The sequence below is a fragment of the Sapajus apella genome, unplaced genomic scaffold (assembly GCF_009761245.1).
Source record: "Sapajus apella isolate SASKATOON/1434 unplaced genomic scaffold, GSC_monkey_1.0 scaffold143, whole genome shotgun sequence".
Lineage (NCBI taxonomy): Eukaryota > Metazoa > Chordata > Mammalia > Primates > Cebidae > Sapajus > Sapajus apella.
The window spans coordinates 1,933,694-1,957,816 of record NW_022437083.1 but is presented as its reverse complement, the minus strand read 5'-3'; the positions used below and the strand labels follow the sequence as shown (position 1 = coordinate 1,957,816).

At 40.2% G+C, this 24,123-nt stretch overlaps 1 protein-coding gene and 1 long non-coding RNA gene across 13 annotated transcripts in view; one reads left to right on the top strand and one right to left on the bottom strand.

Moving 5' to 3' along the window:
* Positions 1–956: 956 nt before the first annotated feature.
* The window catches only part of NKTR (natural killer cell triggering receptor), a 46,482-nt gene continuing 23,315 nt past the window's right edge, over positions 957–24,123 (bottom strand). For 3 of the 12 annotated variants that reach the window (XM_032264191.1, XM_032264198.1, XM_032264193.1), the window contains 11 exons: positions 20,386–20,415; positions 19,637–19,782; positions 18,151–18,373; positions 17,215–17,370; positions 14,211–14,298; positions 13,514–13,659; positions 9,410–12,295; positions 6,884–6,979; positions 6,102–6,158; positions 5,185–5,289; positions 957–3,735 (listed from right to left, as the gene is read on the bottom strand). In XM_032264191.1, coding sequence (XP_032120082.1) covers positions 3,648–3,735; positions 5,185–5,289; positions 6,102–6,158; positions 6,884–6,979; positions 9,410–12,295; positions 13,514–13,659; positions 14,211–14,298; positions 17,215–17,370; positions 18,151–18,373; positions 19,637–19,782; positions 20,386–20,415 — 4,021 coding nt within the window. In that variant the 3' untranslated portion in view covers positions 957–3,647. Of the gene's footprint in view, positions 3,736–5,184; positions 5,670–5,975; positions 6,159–6,883; positions 6,980–9,409; positions 12,296–13,513; positions 13,660–14,210; positions 14,299–17,214; positions 17,371–18,150; positions 18,374–19,636; positions 19,783–20,385; positions 23,671–24,123 lie in introns of all 12 variants that reach the window. The other 9 variants (XM_032264196.1, XM_032264200.1, XR_004264524.1 and 6 more) reach the window with 9 other exon arrangements.
* Positions 12,358–14,488, top strand: LOC116540630. Its single transcript, XR_004264527.1, has 2 exons — positions 12,358–13,154; positions 13,204–14,488. It is a non-coding gene; the product is annotated as an uncharacterized LOC116540630 (long non-coding RNA).

Genomic DNA, 24,123 nt, shown 5'->3' with positions numbered 1-24,123 from the left:
TCACCTGACCACACTAGTTTGCAATACTCCAAGGCTCAGCATTTGCCTTGAGAAAGTGACCAGAGCCCCTCTTTTTAAGTAGTGATGGGACTTCACCAAGTTGGGACAGGCTGGTCTCAAACTCCTGACCTGAAGTGATCCACCTGCCTCGGCCTCCCAAAGTGCTGAGATTACAGGCGTGAGCCACCATGCCCGGCCACCTCGTGTCTCTTCTAAACAATGATATCCAGTTAGTGTCCACAGTCTCTTGCAAGAGGGGCATTTTCCTTGAATTCTCTTCCCACCTATTTAATAACCAGCTAATGCAGAACAGTCACATTTCCCCCCAATACTGCCCAACTGATCAAGCTTACCACTAACAGAACTTGATCCTGCAGTTTCTTTACATTTTAAAAGAATGCATCCAGATTTGACAAATTTCAGGAGTTGCCCAACTAAGGAGTCCACTGTTAACTCAGTTTAAAAACTGAGTATCTGCAAGTGAGAAGTTTACCTACAATGAAAAGCTATGTTGTATTCACTAAGAAAATTCACATTCCTTTCAGTTCGGAGACAAAAGTTAATTGTACTTCCCCTGCAAATTCTTATGTGTATGCTAAAAATATCACCAGGAGTGTTTTCTCTGGGAGGCGTGGTATGTGCTGTCTGCCTGCCGTGAGGGAGGGAAGGGTAGAGGCTGCAGGCGGCAACTCACAGACGGGATGGGACATATCCCTCCAGAGCAGACATCTTTATGCAGGTCACTTCAGCTGGATGACAACAGTGTAGAGGAAATCCGGAGTTTCCAGGGGAGGAAGACGAACACCATTACTGCTGACCTGTGTAGGCCAGCACCGCTGCCTGGTGTTCTCTCTCTAGCTCCACCTCCTACACCCACCCCTAACACTCAGCTGCCAAGGGAGATGAGGTGTCTTCACTGGCGGGGCCGGCAAAGAGATGAAACAGGCACAGACCTGGACTTAGACTAAGTATATACTTTAATTTCTACAAGGTCCCCTTTCAAGTTTTAGGGAAATTAAACTGAATCGTATACAAATTAGACATTGCTAATATGTACAAAAGTATTTCATAGAGTTTTTGAGCAATACTAGCAATGAACAGGATGGTACAAAAACAGTCCAATAATGCATTTCCTATTAAGAAGCACAATACACAACATAATTCAATTTTATTAAAAAATAACTTCAAAATATACAATAATCCCCTTTAGGAAGAAAAGCTATTTTTGTAGTTCATTCTGTCAGTAAACATACAAGTTGAACGTGGCAGCAGAGGGCTGTCCTTTCCCATGGAGAAAAGAAATGAGGCTTCTAGGGACTATCTTTTCTGGATAAAATTCCACCCACCGCTGAGACGGGCAGTTACTGCCTGTGGCAGGCAGAATTCAAAAATGCCCCTCCCCCTTTCAGTGAGCTACTGTCCGGAGCCCGTGAACATGATGAGACGGCACTCCTGCAATGATGTGCTGTGCACAATCGACCTTAAAACATATCTGTGGGCTTGAGTTAATCACATGCCCCTAAAACAGAGGACGGGACAGAGACATGAAGCATGAGCAAGAGCGGGACGCGAAGGCCGGCTGGAAGCTGGAGGGACCACACGAGGAGGAATGCAGGCAGCCCTGAGGAGGTGAGAGGGACGCCCAGCTGAGCCCGCTAGGAACTGGATTCTGCCAACAGCCTAAATGGGCCCGGAAGCAGACTCTTCCCCGGAGCCTCCATGAAGGAACGCTGTCCTGCCAACCCTCGATTTCAGCCCCGTGAGACCCTGAGCAGAGAATATAGTCACACTGCGCCAGAACCACAAGTTACAGAACTGCTAAATGGGTGGTGCTTTAAACCGCTAAATTTGGGGTGATGTGTCACACAGCAACAGACAAAGGTAACTTTTCTTAACCTAATTAGATCTGGCAGTTTCTGCTTGGGCTCTGAATGCATTTCTTCCTGCTGAGTAGTAGTAACATTGTCCTTTGCAGGCAACCTTTAATATAAATCACACTCTTTTGTATTCAGAATCTAGTATTGTTCGTTTGGCCTAAGTCCTGTTTTCTTATGTACTTCTGTCTACTGACCTGGCAAACAACTGACCACCTTACCCTGTTTTCATACCTTCTTTGGGTGATAATTTTAATACATCCAAGGGCACCCTTCCTCCACCAATGGTTGTCAGCTCCCTCCAACTGAGGGCTCTTTCCCACTTCCCAAATACACCAGACAAGGCCTGTGGTAGGGTGGTGCCAATTTCTACATCAGGTATCCAATATTAATTTCTTCTGCATAACTGGATTAAACTGGCACTAAGGTGATTAAGTACACTTGGGGAACAAATTCAAAGTGAAGTTTAAAAAAAAAAAACACAGACTAGTTTTTACAGGTCAAATTATTTGTGGAGGAACCACCCAAAGCCATGAAAACATGTGATTTATGCCACCCCGTCTATCCCCCTTGCCCTGTCTCTTGCACCTGGGTCGGGTTAAACAAGGCTTCATCGAGTCAGCTGCAGGTCACAGCAACAGGAAGAACGTGCCGGTTGCGACAGGTCAGCTGCCGCTGTAATATCCTGGACGTGAAGGACGTGAAAGCCCTGCAAAAGGTCTCCAGGATGCTGGCGGGCAGATTTTGGTGTTCCTTTTGAGTCCGTTCTTCACTCTTCCAGAGGCACACACACGCAGCAGACCTGAGCGGCCAACATCTCCTGCTGCCAATCCTGTCTGCTCTAGGTACCCCAACCCACACCTGTACTTGAGAGAAGCCCCCCAAATAAAGTGAAGACAGCTCAGAATAAACCATTTTTGGTGCCAGTGATTTTTTTGAATTTCATTTTTCTCTTTTATGCTGTTTTAATATAAGAGTGATGCTTAAAGAGGCACCAAAAGTTACCAAGCACCAAAACATGAAGTGGAATAGAATTGTCTTTATAACCTAGACTTCTGATCGGTATTGATTAAAAAGAATGTAAAATAGTAAATCCTTGGAGACAGTGTAGGTATTTATAGTTAAGGCTGATTGATTCTTCTTAACCTTGCCCACAAGCCTGAAGTAATACAGGCTGTGTGGGATGTATGATGGCCACTTTCCTCATCCTGCGAAATATCAAAGAAGTTAGGAATGAATTAAGAACCCCAGAGCCCCTGCCTTATACTCCTGGCTACTCACAGTATCAGTTCTGGGTGGTTTGTTTTTAGAGCACATATGTACAAGACTTGATGTAATCAGTATATAAATATTTGGCCGCCTTTAACAGTTCTCATTCACAGTTCTATGCTTGGCAGCATATATGCTAAAACCGGAAAAACAGGCAAAACGGATCTGTATTCTAAGGAATACGTGAAATAGAGAAATAGTCTTAAAATAATATTGTAAATTATACTTAGATAAATTTCACGATTTCTTGATTCAAGAAAATGAAGTTCATTTCCATAGTTGGCTACTGTAAAATGTGGCATAAAAATATTTTTAGGAGACCTATCTGTATTTTAAATTCTTCTGCACACATGTAAATGAAGGAGTAACAATTAAGAAGTGTCTATCTTTCAAATTCACCTCTGATATTGAAATAGAACAACAGACTGTTATTAAGTTTCTTAAGTTTTTAAGTTGCCAGATATTTACAAATAAGATATAATTTGTATCCAAAAAAAGGACCTTTCAACTATATCTGCTGCTTTCACTGGGGCTCCGGTGATGAGAGTAACTTCGGTCACTTTCACTGTCAGAGCCGTATGATCTACAACTCCTGTAATAACAAAACAAAATGTACAAAAACCTTGTAACTATAAAACCTGTGAATTCCTCTTACATTTTTTTTTAAATGGGTGGCTTGAAAGCACTATTGATGTTTTCAAGCCGCTCAGACTGACGTGGATCGGTAGGTACTGACTACGGCAACACGGTGGACTTTTCAAAGATGTTTTAAATGACAAGTTGTAGTAATACCAAGATAAAATAAACAAACACCACATCTTAGGAAATTTGTGTGAAATTCATTCATGCAAATGCTGGGACCACCAAAAAGAAAAGAAACCAATGAGCAGAATAGTTTCCCATGTTACCTAAAATGAGTATTGATATTTGAATAGATTACCTGAGAAAGTAATGGGGAAAAGGTGCACAAATAGTTTCATTAAAGAAATGGAAACCTAACCAAAGAGGGGTGCGAGTGGCTCTAGGCATGAACACATTCAGTTATTTTGAAAAACATTCACTGAGAGCCAGGCATTTTGCAAGATGCTGGGAACACACACACACACACACACACACACACACACGAACGAAACCAAGTATAGTTCTCTGGGGTTCAAGGACAGAATAGAATATTGGGCAAGACAAATAATTTAGGGACAAGGAGAGCTGCAGGAGGAACAAGGGCTGTCTTAGAGGCACACGGGAGGGAGCATACCGCAGGACTAGGCATCAGGGAGGGCTGTCCAGGGACAGTGGAGGCCTGCAGGGGAGATGGGAACCGGCCATTTCAAGAAGCAAAAGGGGAGATGGCGAAAAGGGTACGTGTGTCTCCAGGAAGAAGGAAAGGTCCTGGCACTTTTAAGGAGAGAAGCCAGAAAGAATCTGAGCTGCGGTTGATGCTGAGGAGGCTGGACCTGGTAAGCAAGGAAGCGTCCAGATCATACTGATATTTACAAGGATGACTGCAGTTACAATGGATAGGAGAAGGCAAGATCAGAGGCCACCAGAAAGGGACAGTACAAAACTAACAATAAGACCTTCCTAGAAGCCAAAGTACGTTAAACATAGTACATAATACATAAAAAATGTATTTTACTCAATAATTGGCAACATATAAACCTCAATCCTGATGCTGAAGCAAATGACATTATGTTGTTTTTTAAATTAAAAAACAAGGAGAAACTGGCTACTGCTAGCAAGTAGTTCTATTTAAGCAAGTGGCCATGGTGTGGGTGACCTTCTTTCCAAAAGAAAGGTTTGTCCAAGATATGTGGATACATAAAAACCCTTCTTAGACTCAAACACTAACAATAACCAACAAATATTACCTGGCAACTCTTAATATAAAAGCCACTTGCAGTGGCTGCGTGCGGGTTCTTCAGATTTAAGAGGAAGTATTTCTGTCCTTGGAAGGTCACAGCACTTACTCTTCCACTAGCAACCCACCTCCCACATCAGGTGCCCACAGTGGCCTGCAGTGTGCTCACGGAGAGAGACCCACCTGGACCGCCGATTGTAGCTTCTGCCTCGGTGGTAGCTGTCGCTTCTCGGGCTTCTGCTTCGACTCCGGCTCCTGCTGTAGTAACTGTCGTAGGTGTAGGACCTGCTTTAACGGCAATGACACACACTAAATGTTCCCACTCAAATACTCATATGTTCCTGTTTCTTTTTAGGATCTTAGGAGTGTCCTAGCTTAGAACATGGGCACCAGGTGACAGCATAAGAACACAGTTCCAAAACAAGTACTGGAAACATTTAACAATCGCCCCAAATGAGACTTACCATAATTAAAGAGAAAAATATTAATTTCTTTTCTGTATTGAAAACTATCACAACATTAACGAGTTAGTTGGAATCTGGTGGCTCTTTATAGGCAACTATATTCAATAAACACCTGCCATTACAGTTGGACATTGTCATTTCTGACACTGGAGTACAATGGGTCAACACATAAAACTTGTCAAAAAGACCTCATTTAGAAAAGGTGGCCGGGCGCGGTGGCTCAAGCCTGTAATCCCAGCACTGTGGGAGGCCGAGGCGGGTGGATCACGAGGTCAAGAGATCGAGACCATCCTGGTCAACATGGTGAAACCCCGTCTCTACTAAAAATACAAAAAATTAGCTGGGCATGGTGGCGTGTGCCTGTAATCCCAGCTACTCAGGAGGCTGAGGCAGGAGAATTGCCTGAACCCGGGAGGCGGAGGTTGCGGTGAGCCGAGATCGCGCCATTGCACTCCAGCCTGGGAAACAAGAGCAAAACTCCGTCTCAAAAAAAAAAAAAAAAAAAGAAAAGGTACGGTTTCAGGAGACAAATATATGCATTTAGTTATTCAATAAAATACCGCTTTGAACTAAGAGTTTATCAAACAAAACCTTTCAGTTCTGCCCCACTGGTGGTTTCCCAATCTCTGTTCATACCTGGACCGACTGTGGGGATCATATGAGCTGCTCCTGGATCTGCTCCTGCTGGACGTCCTAATATTAATCACATGAAGGACCATCGTCTTATAAATCAGGGCAGGACAAGCTATACCAAACATTTATTATATCTAGACATTTATTTGCCCATCAAGGTGAAAATACAGTGAAATCCCACAGCTGTATTTTTTTTTTTTTTTTTTTTTTCACATCAAAAGCATACTGGATTTTTAAAAAAGCCAATTGGATTTCATAAGATGCAGTTTTATGCAGTTTTTCTCTGAGATGCATATCAAGTCACTAGGTAGGGGGAGAGGTCTGCACAGGTAGGACTTTTGTAAGTAAAGTGACGCAGCAGCAGTAGAAAATACCTCAGAGGCAAAAGAGGGAAAGAAGCTAGCACTAGAAGTCTGGGGCCACCCTTCCCCCAGTACATGCACTTCTTCCTCTTGGTGCCCGCTCTACAATCTTCCTATCCCAATTTCTAACCATGTCAAGAGGTGAATGCAGATGTAAACCTAGGTTAGGGAAGATCTATGTGGGGAGGCAGAGGCAGGAATCAGGGCTTCCTAAATACTTCTACTGCTTCTCTTGCCTCACTCTGCTAAGATTCCAACAGAGGAATAGTCAAGAATTCCACAGCTCTTTCACAGGAAGAAAACAGGCCAGTATTATATTCAGTAATGACGTGATTCTTCTCAACAACTACCCGCCTCTGCCTATGTAGCCTTAAAAAGTGGACACGATGGACACCACACTGCAGGGTGAGATCACAAGCTCACCTGTGACTTTTGTAACTCCGGTAGGAACTGCTCCGGCTTCTGGTTCGGCCTCTGCTATACCATCCTCTGCTCCGACTTCTAGAGTAGCTTCTTGATCTACAATCAAAGCAATTGAAAAAATATGTAATTATGTTAACTCACCATGGTATTAAAATTACTAGTAGGGCAGGAAGGGGAAAACACAACAAGAAGAAAGGCCTCTCACAAACTCGTCACAGTGGACATGACAGTGACAGCTAATGAGGCAATCTCAAAACAACAATGGTTAAAACCAAACAGAATAAAATAAAGAAAAACAAGAAAAGGTTGGCACAAGTATGTTCATAGGAGCCTGATTTATAACACCAGTAACACTGAAAAGAAAGTAAGCCAAATCTCCATCAATGGTAGAATGGGTGAAAACAATTCAGGTAGAGACATATAATGAAATATTCTGAAGTAAGAAAATGAATGAACTACAGCTACATGTAATCAGCAAGGATATATCTCTAGAATACAAGGTTGAATGAAGAAGGCAAATGTAGAACATCTACATATATAAAAGGATTTTATTTATAAAAGGTGCAAACATAACATTGTATAAAGATAGAAACATCTGGGGTAAAACTATAAAGAAGGCAATATTATAACCAAAGTTTAGAATAACGGTTAACTCTGGGACAGGAGCACAGCTAGGATGGCTCTGGTGCGTCAAAGCTCTGTTCTTTAAGCTGGATGGCAGGTACATGAGTATGTATTATATGGCTTTTTATCCTTCAATCATTTTTTTATTCTTTACATCTCTTTAATACTCAGTAAAACAAGCAGAAACGTAAGCAGTACAATTCTGCCCCTCTGCATTCACTTGGCTCCCCACCCTTCTCCCCTCCTTTAAGCCTGTCATTCAAGAACAGAACAATACCTCTATGTATAGGTGACATTATGTAATATCACCACAGGTTTTATTCAGTATGCAGTTATGTTTTGGAAGACATGACCTGCTTCCAGTTTATCTGCAAGAAAATGAATACATTATGTTCTAATAAGATTGTAGTCATTTATTCAACCAAAAATTATAAAGCCACACCCTGTGAGGTGACTGAATGAGTAAGACGCAGTTCCTGACCTCATGGAGTTCATATCCTAGTGGGGAAGTCAGGCCAGGCAGGTATCCAGAACAGGGAGGCAGGGCAGCACCCAGGCTTATCCATCTCAGTCCACTACCTGTTAGCTGCATAGCCTAGAACAAGTCCCTTAGCCTTTCTATCTATGCCTTGCTGTCTTCATTGCAAAATGAAACACTGCCAAGTCCAAGGCAGAGATGAGAAGGTAAATGAGGAGAGTGGCCAGCATCACCGACAGCTCAGGGCTGTCTCTGTGTAAATGGTAAGGCAGACCATAAGCAGACAGGAAGCGGGCGTCGCTCAACAGGCAACTGCATCTAGCAACAGGAACTAAGAGAGAAAAGGCCACGAGGAAGAAGAGAAGCCTCCGCCAGCAGGATGAACCAGCCGAGTGGGAGAAGGAGAGCCTGCAGAGGGCTCCAGAAATGAGGCTGAACACGCCATGGCACTGGCCATCATAATGCCTGAAAGCTTCATCAGTAAACTAAGGCAGCAAGTGCACAACTGAGGGCAAAAGAGAGTGAGCACAGACAGCCTGTGACGGCCCCTGGCGGCTCCTTGTTTAGGAAGGAGTCTGGGTAGGCAAGCGAAGAAAGACTGATGAATAACCAGAAAGGAAAACAGCGTTACAGATTCGTATGCTACTTTCAGTTCACATGATGAATATCAAGCACAATATAACAAGGGATATGAGTAAGAGACAGGTAAAACCACAACATGTTTACGAGGAAAAGAAAACAATGCAACACAACTGCTTATTAACTTATTACCATCACAGTATTTTTTCCATTTTTAATTCTCATCTGTGTTATCCATTCTATGCTGACAACAAAAGTTATGATGTAATTTATAACGACAAAAACCTTTTCATGAAAGTGCAGAGTGACAAAGATGAGATAAGGATGTTTTAAATTCTTTTGTTGCCTTTCAAACAACAGCAAAAAATCTAAAGATGATCATTTTTACCCCTACTCCCCCACCCCCGCATCTAAACTAAGATGTATGCATGTCTTCGGCAGGTAACCGCCTCTCTGGCCCTCACCTTCCACATGTCTAAACTGAAAGGTTAGAGTAATGATCTGCAAATTCTATATATTCTGCCAATTTAGGATTCCATTCTAAGGCACTGTTCACTGGCAAGAGAGCAGTCTCACACCTTTAAAGATGGAGAACTTACAACCTATCATGGGAACTCATTTCTACTGACAGGGAGCTTTAAATTGACAGTAATAGAGTTTTGTAAACCGAGCCCAAATTTCTCCTCCTGAATTCCCTCTCCCTATGTCCTCAATTCTGAATCACACAAGACTTCTCTTCCTTTCAAGATCTTTGGAAATAGTGTTTCTGTCCCTAATTCTGATATTCTTCCAAGCTAAACAACAAAAGACCCTCTTTGGGAGAAAAAAAAGAGAATACTGCTCACCGATAAGAAGACGTGGAACTTCTCGACCGACTTCTTGAATGACTGTAGGAGACAGACCTTGCTCTGTGTCTCGATTTGGTTTCAGACTTGCTTCGAGATCTACTCGGACTCCTGGACTGGCTGTCACCATCCCGACTGGGCGTCTGCTCATCACTTGAACTCTCCTGATTTCTTGGTCTACGGTTTAAGCGCGCTGTCTTTCTTACTTCATCAAAGAGAGACCCAGGCCGAACTTTATTTTTGCTTTTAATTTCTATTCTCAAGCCTTGTGGTTTCACTTCGGCCACAGTGGTCAACGCCTTAACTCCCACAGCACTGGATGTGGCAGCAGTGGGTGCTGCCAGGTTCCCCACACCTTGCAGGGGCTTCCATTTCTTATCAATGAGGTTGACCTGGCTCTTCTCAGCCACCTCCTTCTTCCCGGAACTTTCTCCAGCACTAGCCAAGCCAGCAGAGCCACTGTCCTGTTTCCCCACTTCACCCAGCACTTTACTTTCAGACACGCTGCTTTCCTGTTTTACTACCACTGCTGCAGGATGTCCTGCTGCCATATCCTGCTTCAGAACGACGTTTGTATCTGGGGTATCAAGGCGTGCGTTTCCCAGAGGGGAAGCCTCCTCTACCTTTGCGGGGGAACTCCTATCAGGAGTACAGATCTCCATGTTGTCATCTGTTTGAAGCACATCTTCTACTCCATTGGGAACACGTTCTTCAACATGCTGAATGCTTTGCGAACAGGCCACATTTTCCTCGGTATTTAAAGCTGTGGGAGAAATGCTGAGTTTATTATCATCTTTAGTAAACTGATCAGGATCTGATGAAAGAGTCGCTGTATTATGTTTACCTGAAAGGCTGCCCTCTTCACGTGATTTCTCTGTTTCTGGAATATTATCTTTTACGGTTTCACTGTTTTCAGAAACCTTTTTCTCTTTTGACTCCTGAGTAACCTGCTTGTCATCAATCTCCTCCTCCTCCTCTTCACCAAATTCTAGTGGAGGCTGCCAGTGAAATGCTTGCTTTCGCTTTGGAGCCTTGTGCTTTTTGTCTTTTTTCCCTTTCAATTTCTCTTTCACTTTTTTGGTGTGTTCTCTTTTAAGATTTTCCTTTGACCCATGTTTGTGCTTTTGTGGCTTTCCTCTACTGCTTTCAGAATTGGAACAAGATCCCTCAGAATCAGAGGTTGATGTGCGCTGTCTGCTTGATTTCCAAGCGCCCTTATCATCAGGCAGTGAGGTATGTGTGGACGACTTTGTTGTGGGTTTGACTTTGATGTGAATTTCACTACCCTCTGATTCGGAATCGGATGTGGCCTCACCTTCCTCCTTGTCAGAGGATGGCTGCGAGTCATTTCTACTGTTTTTAGCTACATCTCGTTCTGAATTTGACTCAGAGTCCCATTTACTCCCAGCATAATTCTTCCTTCTGGGCTTACTGCCATTTCTAAAGTGATCAGAAAGATTCTCTTTCAAAGTTCTTTTTTTTGAATGAGGGCATTCCCGTTCAGGCTTGGATTTCTCTTCACCTCTGTTTTTTTCTTGTTTGTTATGTGTTCTTTCCATTCGGCCCTGCTTCTCTCTTTCTTGGGCTGACTGTGTAGCCCGAACACTTGACTGCTCACTGTCTGAAGAATAGTCTAAAGATGATCTGCTCTCACTATACCTTCTCTGACATGAAGACCTGTCTCTACCTTTCACATATTTACTGTGAAGTGTCTTTTCAGAGCTGCTGCTGTGCCTTTTATGTGAAACGCTGTTTTTTTTCCTACTGGATCTAAGTTTCCTCTTAGCTCGTCTTCCATCATCACTGCTAACAGAAGTATATGAAGATGATCTACTACACTGTGAATGATCACTGTATTTACTTCGTGAATGAGATCTAGATGATGGAGACCTAGACCTTAAATGTGAACTAGCTAGACTACGTGACCTTGTATATGATCTGGAATAAGATCTACTCCTAGAAGATCTGCTCCTTGACCTTGGTGAGCTTTCTGAACTTCTATCACTGTATTTTGAATACGTGCTCTGATCACTTTCTGAATTTTTTTCTCTTTTATGGTAGGATGCTGAGCTACCAGTCTCTTTAATATTTGGTAAACTGTAAGTGCTTTGGATGGGCAGCAAGTGGGTTGTTTTAGCTTTCATTTCCTGAATTCGCTCATAAGAGGGCTTCCAAGGTTTCTGTCCAGGCTTCCATCTTGAAGGGGGGGGACTGTCACTCAGTGGTATTACAGGAATATTTTCTGCTACAACAGGCTGTACTACTACATTTTCATTTTGGGCCATGGTTGCTCTTAAAGGTTCTGTTTTAACTGGTTTATTTTCACTTAACTGAGAAGCTGTTCTTCTTGGTGATTTTGATGCTCTCTTTTGGTGCCCAGACTTGGAACTAGATCTGGATTTCGATCTACTTCGAGAATGTGAGGACTTCGATGCAGTCTTTGATCTTGAGCTTCCTCTAGAGTAGGACCGTGAGTGAGATTTCGATCTGTATGAGTCTCTGCTGGAATGGGTTAAAGAGCTCTGAACATCCTTATCAGATTTAGACCAGTCTCTCTTTGATGAGTGATGAGACGATATTGAGGAAGAACGAGAACTCCTTTCTCTATCACAAGAGGATTTCATTCTTCGAGTGGAAGATTTTGAGGATTCTATGTCAGACAGCGTAAGAATCCTTCTCTTCTTTGTTTGTTTGTGTCTTCTGCAATGTTTCTGCTTTTTCCCTTTCTTTTTATGCTTAACTTTTTTCTCTTTTCTGCGTTTCTTATGGTGGCCATCAGAGTGTCTTGCTGTACTAAGGTCTGAATGATATCCATTATAGGACCATGATCTTGATCTCTGGGACAAGCTTCTTTCATCCCATCGGCTTGAACAGGGGTCACTTAACCTACAGAAAGGACACAATATTCATGCAGTGATTTATAAGCACGTTTTCTATGCCTTAAAACGCAGCTTTGTTAAGCACACACAGGAAGCGTGAATCAAAGAGTTATAGGCCTGGTCTTGTTATACTTTCAGAGACACACACTGAGATCTACTAACGGATTCACTTATGAAAGGATTTTTTTTTTAAGCTAAACAAAGAATCTTACATTTGTTGGGAAAATGTTTTTGAAAATCAAACCAACTAATCACAAGAACACTACTGAACTCAATCACAAGAGTTCCTGGCTGTTACCTGCTAACAACCCTCTGCCTCTAGAAACAATTTTTGAGGGCATGTCAAAACAAGGTCCCAAACAATTTTGTTGATTTTCTAAAAGATGCAGGACAGCTGCTTGAAACCAGCATGAATCTTGTTTTTTCTCCACCTCACAGAAGTAATCCAGATTTCCCCTAAGACTGTAAACTACTTAAAACAGAAACTGAGGACAAAGTACACAAAAACAGATACAAGCTTTACAATCTCAGTGGTAATGTCAAGGCTCAGAATTGAAAGTCCTCAGTACCACTGTGTCTGAGCCACGTTTACACAGCAGATGCATTCCTTCTCCTCCTTTTCCCAATTCCGAACCACTCTGCAGGATGTCCAGAGAGAGAGAGAGAATTCTACCATGAAGAATACACAGCGTCCCATTAGTATATTTTTCACTAGCTATTCTGGGGCCTGTCCCCTTCCTAAAATAAATATTCCCCTGTGGGACATAACTGAAGGTACGAGATACGTATACTTCTAAAGCAGCAACAGTCCCTGAGATCAAAAGTCAATGTGCACACTGAGTGCGGGTGTTCCTATCCACCAATGAGTGGGTGTTCCTATCCACCAACGAGCGGGTGTTCCTATCCACCAATGAGCTCAGCGTTGACCTGGCTGGCTAGAAAAGAATCTGCTACATAATTTCTAAGTCCTAATCATTTCTAAAATTGACTAAGAGGTCATTAAAAGATACAGGCTTATAGTTTTTGTTAAGGAAAACAGGATTTTGATTTAAAAGCCCAACTAGTTAAGAGTACTACTTTCACCAAGAAGTCCCAAATGTATTTCCTTTGGTCAGAGTCTAATTCTGACTGTGAATCTTTAACGAAATGTCCAGAATTTTACCGAATCCCTTTAACATTTAAAATAGAACAGACCCAGGATTGTGCTTATACTCAAAGCTCTTACTTATCTCCTTTACTCCATTTTTCTCCACTAGGTGGTCTGTATGCTCGTAATCTCTGCATTTCCTCTTTCCAGTGAGGAGGTGTTTCACTGCTGTCATCATCATCTGACTCAGAACAGGATCTTGACCTTGGAGGTGTGTGATAGCGCTTTAAAAACAAAGAGAATACTATTTTTAAAAATGCATCTCAACAGTCTGCTATAGGACAGAGTTAAGTAAAAGATCCAATCTCAGATCATCCCGTCAAAGGCAATGATTCAGGTTGCCAAAAGGGTGGTCTAAAGTTATTTCTTTTTCCTTTTTTTTTCTTTTTAATTTTTATTTTAGGTTCGGGTGAAGTTATTTCAAACGAGGCATTAAAAAAGATGGGCAAGGCTGAGAGATTCACCTGTAATGCACATAAACTTTTCCTCGTCAGTCTTAATGAATACATTCATTAGCCTAGATTATTCAACATGCCAGATTTCTCAGCATACCGACAGTTTTACACGTTCCTCTTTTTAGACTCAATTAAACCCATTCAAACACAGCAGAATAATTTGATCTAACAGCAACATCTTCCCATAATTATGGAAAATAAAATTAGTTCCTTGAATAGATTTTGTATTATATCTAAAATTAAAGCTAGGATTTTGATGATAGGTAAACATTTTTTCCTATTTAGATATATAATTTCAAAAAAAGTCTTATCACACATACAATTGTGCCCCTTCCTTTAATCTTCCGTCCAGACTTTGATACAGATGGTTTCTGATCACTTACAACGGGTGCAACATCAGGAATCTTCCTAGGAAAAGAAGATGGTGATGAAAATTAAAAATAAGCAAAGGGGAAGCATTTTTCTCAATGTTTAAATACAGAATTTATGTCCCTATAATACCAAAACACTTCATTTATCCAACACTTTTGTAGAATGAGACATTCCACATAACCTTATTTTGTAAGCAAACCATTTAAATGACAAAACTTAAAAAAAAAATCAATTGAGTAAAAATACATGATACTGATACTAGTAGCTCTCCTTTTAAGCACAGTACTATCTTTTTTTTTTTTTTTTTTTTTTTTGAGACACAGCCTTGCTCTGTCGCCAGGCTGGAGTGCAGTGGTGCAATCTCTGCTCACTGCAACCTCCAACTTCCTGGTTCAAGCGATTCTCCTGCCTCAGCCTCCCAAGTAGCTGGGATTACAGGCACGTGCCACCACGCCCAGCTAATTTTCGTATTTTCAGTAGAGATGGGTTTTACCATGTTGGTCAGGGTGGTCTAGATCTCCTGACCTTGTGATCTGCCCACGTTGGCCTCCCAAAGTGCTGGGATTACAGGCATGAGCCACCGCGTCCAGCACCATCTTTAAAGAAAATCCTTTTGTCTCTCCTACTCTAAGCTACCCCTTCATCTTAAATGCTTTGAATCTACTGCCTTATTACATGATATATACTATCAAAGTATAGTTTCTGTGACGCCTACAGTCTTCCATGCATGAGGTCTTTTCACACCTCAATTTATTTTGTGTCTGTTACTATTAACATAATGGCTAGTTTCTATTGGGCAATTACTGTGTCTGGCATTGTATTAATAAGCATTTAAAAAATACTTTTTAAGAGATATCTATATATACACATTCGCACACATGTATATATATACATACATAACATAAAATTTGTCATTTATAGCATTCTAAATGTACAGTTCAGTGGCATTAGTTACATTGACAATGCTGTGCAAGTATCACCGTCTTTTCAAAGCTTTTTCATCACCCCAAACAGAAACTCTACTCATTAAACACTAACTCCCCATTCCCTGCTCTCACCAGCAGCCCCTGAAAACCTCTATTCTGCTTTCCATTTCTATGAATTTGACGATTCTAGGAACCAAGTATCATATGGTTCCATTTATATGAGGAATATTCAACACTTTGGGTATTTGTCTTTTTTGTGACTGGCTAATTTCAAGAAAGAGAACAAATTTCCAAAAATATTCTGTTGACGAAACTCAAAACACTATAAGAACAGCTGAGTATCATTTTTTGTAATAAAGGTCTACTAATGAGGAGAATGCAATTCATTTTTGGGAGGTGGAATAACTTTGCTTAATTAGGGCTCAAAGTTAGTATTCTCTATTAAAACAACTAATGTTAAAAATTGGCTGGGGGTGGTGGCGAGGCACCTGTAGTACTAGCTACTCAGGAGGATAAGGCAGGAGGATCACTTGAGCCCAGGAGGTTGAGGCTACAGTGAGCCATGATCTTGCCACTGCCCTCTAGTCTGGGCGACAGAGCAACAGAGCAAGTCCCTGTCTCAAAAAAACCAGAAAATACAAAAAACTCCCAGATAATGTTAATGCTCTTCCTCAATGCTCATCTGTAATGAGATTTTATGGATTTCATCTTTAAAAAGATCTCTTTACACAGATGGTTGATACGTGTAGCGGCTGAAATTCTGGTGAGTTACAGCTTTATCACTGTGATTTGTGATTACGTACCTCCTAGCACGTAAAGGCGTGAGAGCACTACATACAAACTCTGTTGCAGCAGAACAAATGTAAACAAATGAATGAGGTCGTGTTTCAATGAAACTTTATTTTTAGATAAACTTTATTTTTAGATAGAATTTCACATAATTTTCATGTCACAAAATATTCCTTTTTTGATTTCCACTAAAGAAACATTTAAACACATCAAAAACACATTTAACTCATGGACTGTACAGAAACAACCAGGAGGCCAAATCTGGTCCATGAGTCATAGACTGCTGACGCCGATCACGTAACAATGAAGTTGACCTTTCAAGTTTCCTACCTTCTGAAAGCCAAATGGATTTGACCAATGAACTTGGTGACTTATAAGGAAGAAAAGTTCTACTATAAAGTCTGTTCACAAGCTAGAATTTTTAATAATGAAAACATAATATGTTAAGCTACTAATTCAAAGATACACGCCATTTTGCAACAGCTTTTTGAAACAAGACAGTATCAGGCTTTAAAAAAATTTAATAAACTAAATAACTTTATACAAAGACCTAATTATAAACAAGGACTCATACTTTTCAGCTTTCAAAATAACTCTTCATAGGGTACTTATCAATTATACCAGCCGTTGTGGTATTTCTATTTCTTTTCATGAAACATTTTCTTTTAATAATTCTAAACTTAAATCTAATATACAAAATACATTACTATTTTCTCAGACCAAATCTAAAACTACACGTTCACTTTTCCAGTGCAAAGAAGTAATCGTTGAACAAGTTAACAAAAGTAACTTATGATACTGAATTATATTTCCAATCATCATGCAATTAATTATGTACTATTCAAATTGGAACGCATGCTTCGTCACTCAAATGGATCCAAAAAATTCATCTAACTCTCAATTCTGATAACTACAATCTCACCCCTCTAATGAAAGGCAAAGGCAGGAAGATTAGGAATGAAATCTTCCCAGATCACCAATAAGAGCTTCCCTGACCAACTTGCCCAACCTCCTCTCCCTACTAGAATGTGAATTCTGAAAGGTAGTGTACATAACAGTCATTAATCTGGTATCTCCCATATTTCCTACTTATCATTCATTAATCTGATAGTCCCACAGTATCTTTCAGTGTGCTTCAAACATGAGTCATGTTCCATACATGAGTGTAGAACTGCAGTGAGCTGATGGAATTGTCTCTCAGAGAAATAAAAACATATAGTTTAGTCATCCTACTTACGGTTCAGGTTCCGCAGTAACAACAGGCATATCTCTTCTCAGTAAAAATCGGTTCTCAGGCACTGGAGGAATTTCTTCAGGGCGAACCACAGGTTTTTCCCTTTTAGCATTGGCATCAACTGACCTTTTTTCATTGGTATCACTCCTCTCAGAGTGACTTAGAGAGAACAAATCAAGTCACTGATTAAAATGTATAATGTTTGCATTTCATAATAAAAGCACATAAAATTAGATATTAAAACAGCATAATTAACGATAGCGTACAAGTCTCACTCAAAAGAGTTATGCGATTTTCACAAAGAGAACATATTATCAACCAGATATTAAAAACCCAGAGGCTAACATTTTGAAATTGTTAAATGATCCTAACATTTTTATTTTAAGAGTTCCAGGAAGCTAGGTATTGTGGCTAACATCTGCAAGCCCAGTACTTCAGGGGTCACATGGGAGGATTGCTTGAGGCCAGGAGTCAGAGACCAGCCTGCCCAACACAGCAAAAGACCCTGTCTCTACAAAAACTTTAAAAATTCGCCAGGCACAGTGGTAACTCCTGTACTCCTAGCTACTCAGGAGGCTGAGGCAGAAGTATCTCTTGAGCCCAGGAGGTCGAGGATGCAGTGAGCTAGGATTGTGCCACTGTACTCCATCCAGCCTGGGTAACAGAGCAAGACCCTGTCTCTTAAAAAAAAACACAACAAAAAAACTAACAGTTCTTAGGACTATTTTCACCTGAAAACTGAAAACACACACAATCTTTGAAATGAAATGCCTACACTACCAACTCCTAGATTTGGCAGATTTCAATTTAGATAAAGTTTAAAAAATACCATCCCTTTTCAGTAACAGCTAATACAATTGAGTTTACAGAATTACACATATTCCTCCCTTTCTGGAGAGTGTGTGTTTTTAGGTGAGTACATTGGTGTTTAACACGTACCCTTTTGGGCTCATTACATGTTTATTCCTTGGTTCTTCTGAACTGCTTGCTTCCTTTCGCCTCTTTTTAGAACGTTTAACTTTTGGCCTCCTCTTATGTTTCCTCCTTCTGCTTCTCTCATGTTCAATTTCACTTTCTGAAGATGATTCTGAAGAGGAAGAGGAATTGGAGGAGGAATCCAAGTCTTCTGAATGAGCTGGTTTCTTCCTTTTTTTCTCAAAAACTTTTAAGAAACATTTATAAAAACATTAGTACTAAATTTCAGTGCCTATGCTTCAGAGTAAAAACTATGATTACTGAATATCAAAATACGCTTTATATACAGCGAACAAAAAATGAAATGTAGTTTTTTCAAGTTTATAATAAAATTACTGGCAAGATTGTAAGGTAATTAAGTCCCCTGTCCTTATGAAGTCTAAATTCTAGCTGGGTTAAATAACAAGAAATAGGCCACACCCATAATAAAGGCGGTGGCTCACACCTGTAACCCCTGCATTATGGGAGGCCAAAACAGGCGGATCACTTGAGGTCAGGAGTTTGAGACCAGCCTGGCCAACATGGTGAAACCCAGTCTCTACTAAAAATAATAAAAATTAGCCAGGCATGGTGGTGCATGCCTATAATCCCAGGTACTCCAGAGGCTGAGGCAGGAGAATCACTTGAACCCAGGAGGCGGAGGCTGCAGTTAGATGAGACTGTGCCACTGCACTCCAGCCTGGGCAACAGAGCAAGAGCCTGTCTCGAAATAAATAAAAAGAAAGAATTGCATAATATGACAAATGATAAGTGCTAAGACAGCAAAACAAAGCAGTGTGAAGGGAATAGGGAGATTAGGGATAGTTTAAGATAACATTTGAACAGAGACCTACAGAAGCAAGGGACGACATCATGCAGTTATCTTAATGGAGGGTGTTCCAGTCAAAGAGAACAGGCAGCACAAAGTCCCTGAGTGGCTGGCATGTCTGAACAAAGGTCAATGTGCCTGGAAGGCAATGAATAAGGGAAGAGTTCAGACAGACAGCAGAGAGCTGGACCAGCCAGTGCCTTAGAGACCACTGCAAAGACTTAGGCTTTGGAAGATTGAGAAGGGAGCCCTTCAAGGGTTCTAAGCAGGCATGACATGAATGCAAATTATGGTTCAAAGGGATCACTCTGGTTGCTGTTAAGGACAGACCACAGTGGTCCTAGGACATAAGCAGTAAGACCAGTTAGGAAGCTGCTGCTGCTGACAGAAGGTCATAGGACAGAGGCGAGGCAAACAGTAATCCAGGCACAAAATACTGGTGGTTTGGATCAGGCTGGTGGCAAGGAAAAGGACGAGGAGGTGAGATCTGACGAGATCTGCTGAAAGGTGAAATGTGCAGGGTACGATTCAGAGGCACCAACGGCTATTGTTATACCAGCAGTTCCACTGCCCAAATCCAGTCAGTCTTCAACACTGCTTTACCTGCGTCCTAGCTTCGTTTACTGTCAAAGAAGTTCTTACCATCTTTCACGGAGTCTGTGGCAAGTACCCCGCAGTCAATAACTCGCACATCTGCATATGGTCTGCTTGCAGCATCAGTTTTCAGATTTTCAATTTGTTCGATTACTTCAAAACCAGAAATAACCAGTCCAAAGACGACATGCACCCTGTCAAAATACAAATTCAAGACACAACTGGTCTGATAATTAAGCTATAAACAATAATCAAGACAATTAACTGTAATCAATGACATGTCCACAGACCTGAAAATAAAACCAAACTGTTTGTTGTAAGAAGCAACTAGAAAGGATGAGAACTTGAAATCTGCTTCATAAAAGGAAACAATTATGCAAACTGGGCCTCGGTTTTCTGCCTTTAAAACAATGGTTCTTAACCATTTTAGATAAAGAGTTTGGTAACATTCAGACTTCACTTGTTACTCGGAAACCCTCCTTACAGGGACACTTGAAATTGTGCTGTTTACTATCTGGCCCATTTTGAAAACTTTTGAAAAAAAAAACAAAACAAAACAAAACAAAACTGTATTGCTGAGAAGCCCATCCATGAGGACAGATTAATGACTCCTTCAGTGACATGAGAGCCATGGGGTCTCAAAAAGACTCTATTTTGTGACCCTAAGGAAAAGGCTGGCTGTGAGATTAACCCCAACATCAACTCTGCACTCCCTTGAAGGCTCAACCATGCTCCAATCTGTCTTTATGGCTGGCCACCCAAACACTTCCCCAAGGTAGTAAGAATATAACTCTTACCCATCCAGGTGTGGAGCAGGCTTTGTGGTACTATGTAATAAACATCAACACAAAGATGATGTCAAACACGGTGTGTTCGGGTGAAGAGAGCAGAAAGGTTTAAACACAGCATGTAGAGAACAGAGAAGTAAAGATAAAAAAGATAAGGGAAAAAGTTAAACATGATATACATCTAACCTTAAAGACCCCCAAAACAGCAATAGTAGCCATTTTACTAATTAAAAAAAAAAAACCTCACAGTCATCTCTATTAGACTATATGTACGTATACACAATATATGAAATAGGTTTGACTTATATCCATAAATATTTAGCATGAATACACATAAAAATTAAAGTTACTCTCAAATCTAAAACAAAACAAAATACTTTTAAAAACCCTCAAAATGTATCAGCATAATTAAATAAGAAAAGCACTTCTTATTTGCCCTATGGAAAGAAAATGTGATTAACATTTGCCCCACACGTGTAAAAGTTTTCCTATTTGTGATGTCTCATATTGACTCAGTCTGCATTTTTAGGCAGGCAGACAGAGGTAGGCCTTGGAGCTCTGTTTCCAGAACTTCCTGCCCCCCTTCCTTCACCCAAGGTGAAGCTCTGACACAGCAACTGAAAATGCGATAGGGAGAAAAGCTGCAATTGGCCAACCATTCTGATAGCAAAGTAATGATGGCTAACATTACAGGCATTTTAAATTTCCATGGCCCAGAAAACACCCAACCGGCTTCTTCTACAGTCACCAATGGTCAGACAATCTACAGGGTATATCTGGTTAAGATATTTTGAACCCAAGCTAGTTATTCAAAAGCAGAGAATTAGACTCAGAATTATACACCACAAGCGTCTTGATTTATAAGAATGAGAAATAGATATTTAAGAGATAGAAAACAAATCTGAGAGAGAAAAAAATATCACTAGATGTCAGGCCATGTTAAAGCAGTCAACTGTACTAGAAGCTCCCACATAAATTTTTACATTCATTTTAAAGCAATTTTAAGACATGTGAGTGAACAAAACCCAGTTTTTAACCATAACAATGCTAAAAATCTTTATTGTACAAGGATTTGTAATGCTTATACTTACATTAAGAATATTAAGTTCTGTAAGAGCACTACATAATTTAATTTTTAAAAAGTAAAATGTCAACTTAAGAAGTCCCAGAATTTTAAAAGAAATACTAAGTTTTAAAACCACAAATATCAAATATTCCTTAGAAGAGTGAAAAGTGGAAATTCAGGCTAATGTAATTATAAAAATAAAAACAGGCAGCAAAAAAAAAAAAAAAAAGAAAGAAAGAAAAAGAAAACAAAAACTAATGAATTAGTGAGCCACTAGTGTTTAAACCACTAAACTAGCACCTAGAAACCACTTTGGATGGTAACTTTAAGAGAGAAATGTGCTTTAACTATAAAGCTTTACCAAAGTACACTGAAGACAAGAAATTAGTACAGAAGCTAGACAGTGATTCCATTATATGAAAGATGTACAGAGTACTTATTTATTTATTTGTTTTGAAATGGAGTCTTGCTCTGTTGCCCAGGCTGGAGTGTGATGGCACGATCTTGGCTCACTGCAACCTCTACCTCCCAGGTTCAAGTGATTCTCCTGTGTCAGCCCCCAAGTAGCTGGGATTACAGGCATGCGCCATCACGCCCGGCTAATTTTTATATTTTTAGTAGAGATGGGATTTCACCATGTTGGCCAGGCTGGATCCGCCTGCCTCTGCCTCCCAAAGTGCTAGGATTACAGGCATGAGCTACCACGCCCAGCCAAAAATGCTTTTAAAAAAGTAAAATTTTTCTACAGTGTCTAAGGAATCAGCCCAAATATGTAGAAGTAAAAACAATGTATGGTTTCCTGATGAGACATATCCCTTCTCCTTCCCTGATCCTTTTTCCCATAACTCACAGATCTTGTAGTATTGGGGAAAGCCTACACATTTTTCTAAAACATGAAGAGCCCAATTCATCTTGGCTAATAGAAAGGTTGTAAAAACTACCTTATGGCAAACCTTTGGAGCACACGCTGAAATAAAACATTCCAGAGCAGTGTAGTGATGCAGCAACATACTACTTGAGACTCAATTTAAGGATGGAATAGCTATCATTATGACATTAAAGTTTAGTTTTTAATTCGAATGAAAACTGCCAAGAATAGGCAAACTTGGTCTTTTGTTGTAGTAGCGCAGAAAACAAAGACAGAAACGACTCTTTCTTTCAAGGACAACTCAGGCTGCCCACGGTGCCTAAACCTGATGTGAATGATTTAAGTGCATTACTTGGATCTGCAACTCAAGATACAGAAATGTAAGTCTGTACGTACTTTAATTAGATTAGATTACATATTAAGAATACTAAATATTTAACAAAAAGAAGCCCTCTGGAGTTCTCCACCGATATTCCAGGGGTAGAAATCCCAATGTAAAGCAGGTTTACTGGCACTGGGCTAATACAGGGACGAACAGAGGACATTAGCCAAAGAGGGTTACAAAAGGGTGGGGAGAAAGAATATGCACCGTCTAGACTATTCAATTCTATTCAGAGAGGCAGAGAGCTCATCCCACGAACTCTTACTATTTCAAAACTTTCAATTTAAAAAAAAATTGCATTGATCTTCAAAGGAGCTGTTTAAAGAGCTATGCAATGGTGGCCCATGCTCAGTAAGTGAAGGCCAGAGGCTATCATAAATGTTTAAATTTATATATGCTTATGAAAACATACCTAAAAAAGAGAAAAAACCACAAAGAACATTTCAGATTATAAAACCTTTCAATATGTATGCATTTCCATTTTCTCTTCTACTTAGAGACAGCGATTTCTCAGTTTCCCCAACTCCTGAATCTACTTTAAAAAAACGTGTCCAAGGTATTTAAGCCTTATAAATCCTAGAAATTGACAAGTGTCACTGCTACTCCAAAAACAATCTACAGTTTTATACCATTATCAGAGAAGCTTTTGCCCTTATAAAGAAATGACTAATTCCACACTGAAATGAGAACTAAAACCATACTATAAACTGTAACCCCACTCCCCACCCAGAAGATGTGCAGGAACTTGGCGGAAACAAGCCACTGAAGTTAAAATATAGTTCCCAGGATTAACCATGAAAAATAAAAGGCATTTGTTTTACATGTACTGCTGCTATACAGATAAAGCGAAAGTTTTTTTTCTTAAAATGTTTCAATGCACATAACAATAGAATTAAAGAGATAAAGGCAAAGAAAGAAAGAGAGAGAGCCTTAGAGTAATGAGACATTACCTTTGGAGCGCACGGTGTAACACTCTTTCTGTAAATTTTACACAAAAATGGCAAGAAATAAATTGTAATACACTTTTAAGACAAGACTGAATCTATGTTTTAATATCAATATAACTTTGAAATTAAATATTTTCAAGTTTTATGCAAAGCAAGAAAGCTTTTTTAAATGGAGGGCTCTAAATTTTCTTTCGTACGGGACATTTACATAGAGACGAATTATGCTTAAGAAAAGCACTGTATTGTGGCTGAGTGGGAATCTATTCATATCCTTAATATTAACACTAGAGTGCCAATAATAGCTATTAACATACTACATTTCCTTTCACAAATCCCAGAAATCAGCTAAGACAACATTTTCTCAAGAGAATAGTGTATCTTGAATACACACATAAACATAAAAATCTGAATATCCAGGAGCAGTTACTACCAGTTAAAAGCAAAACTGTCATTAAAAAAACTGAGTTAAGATCATCCAAAACAA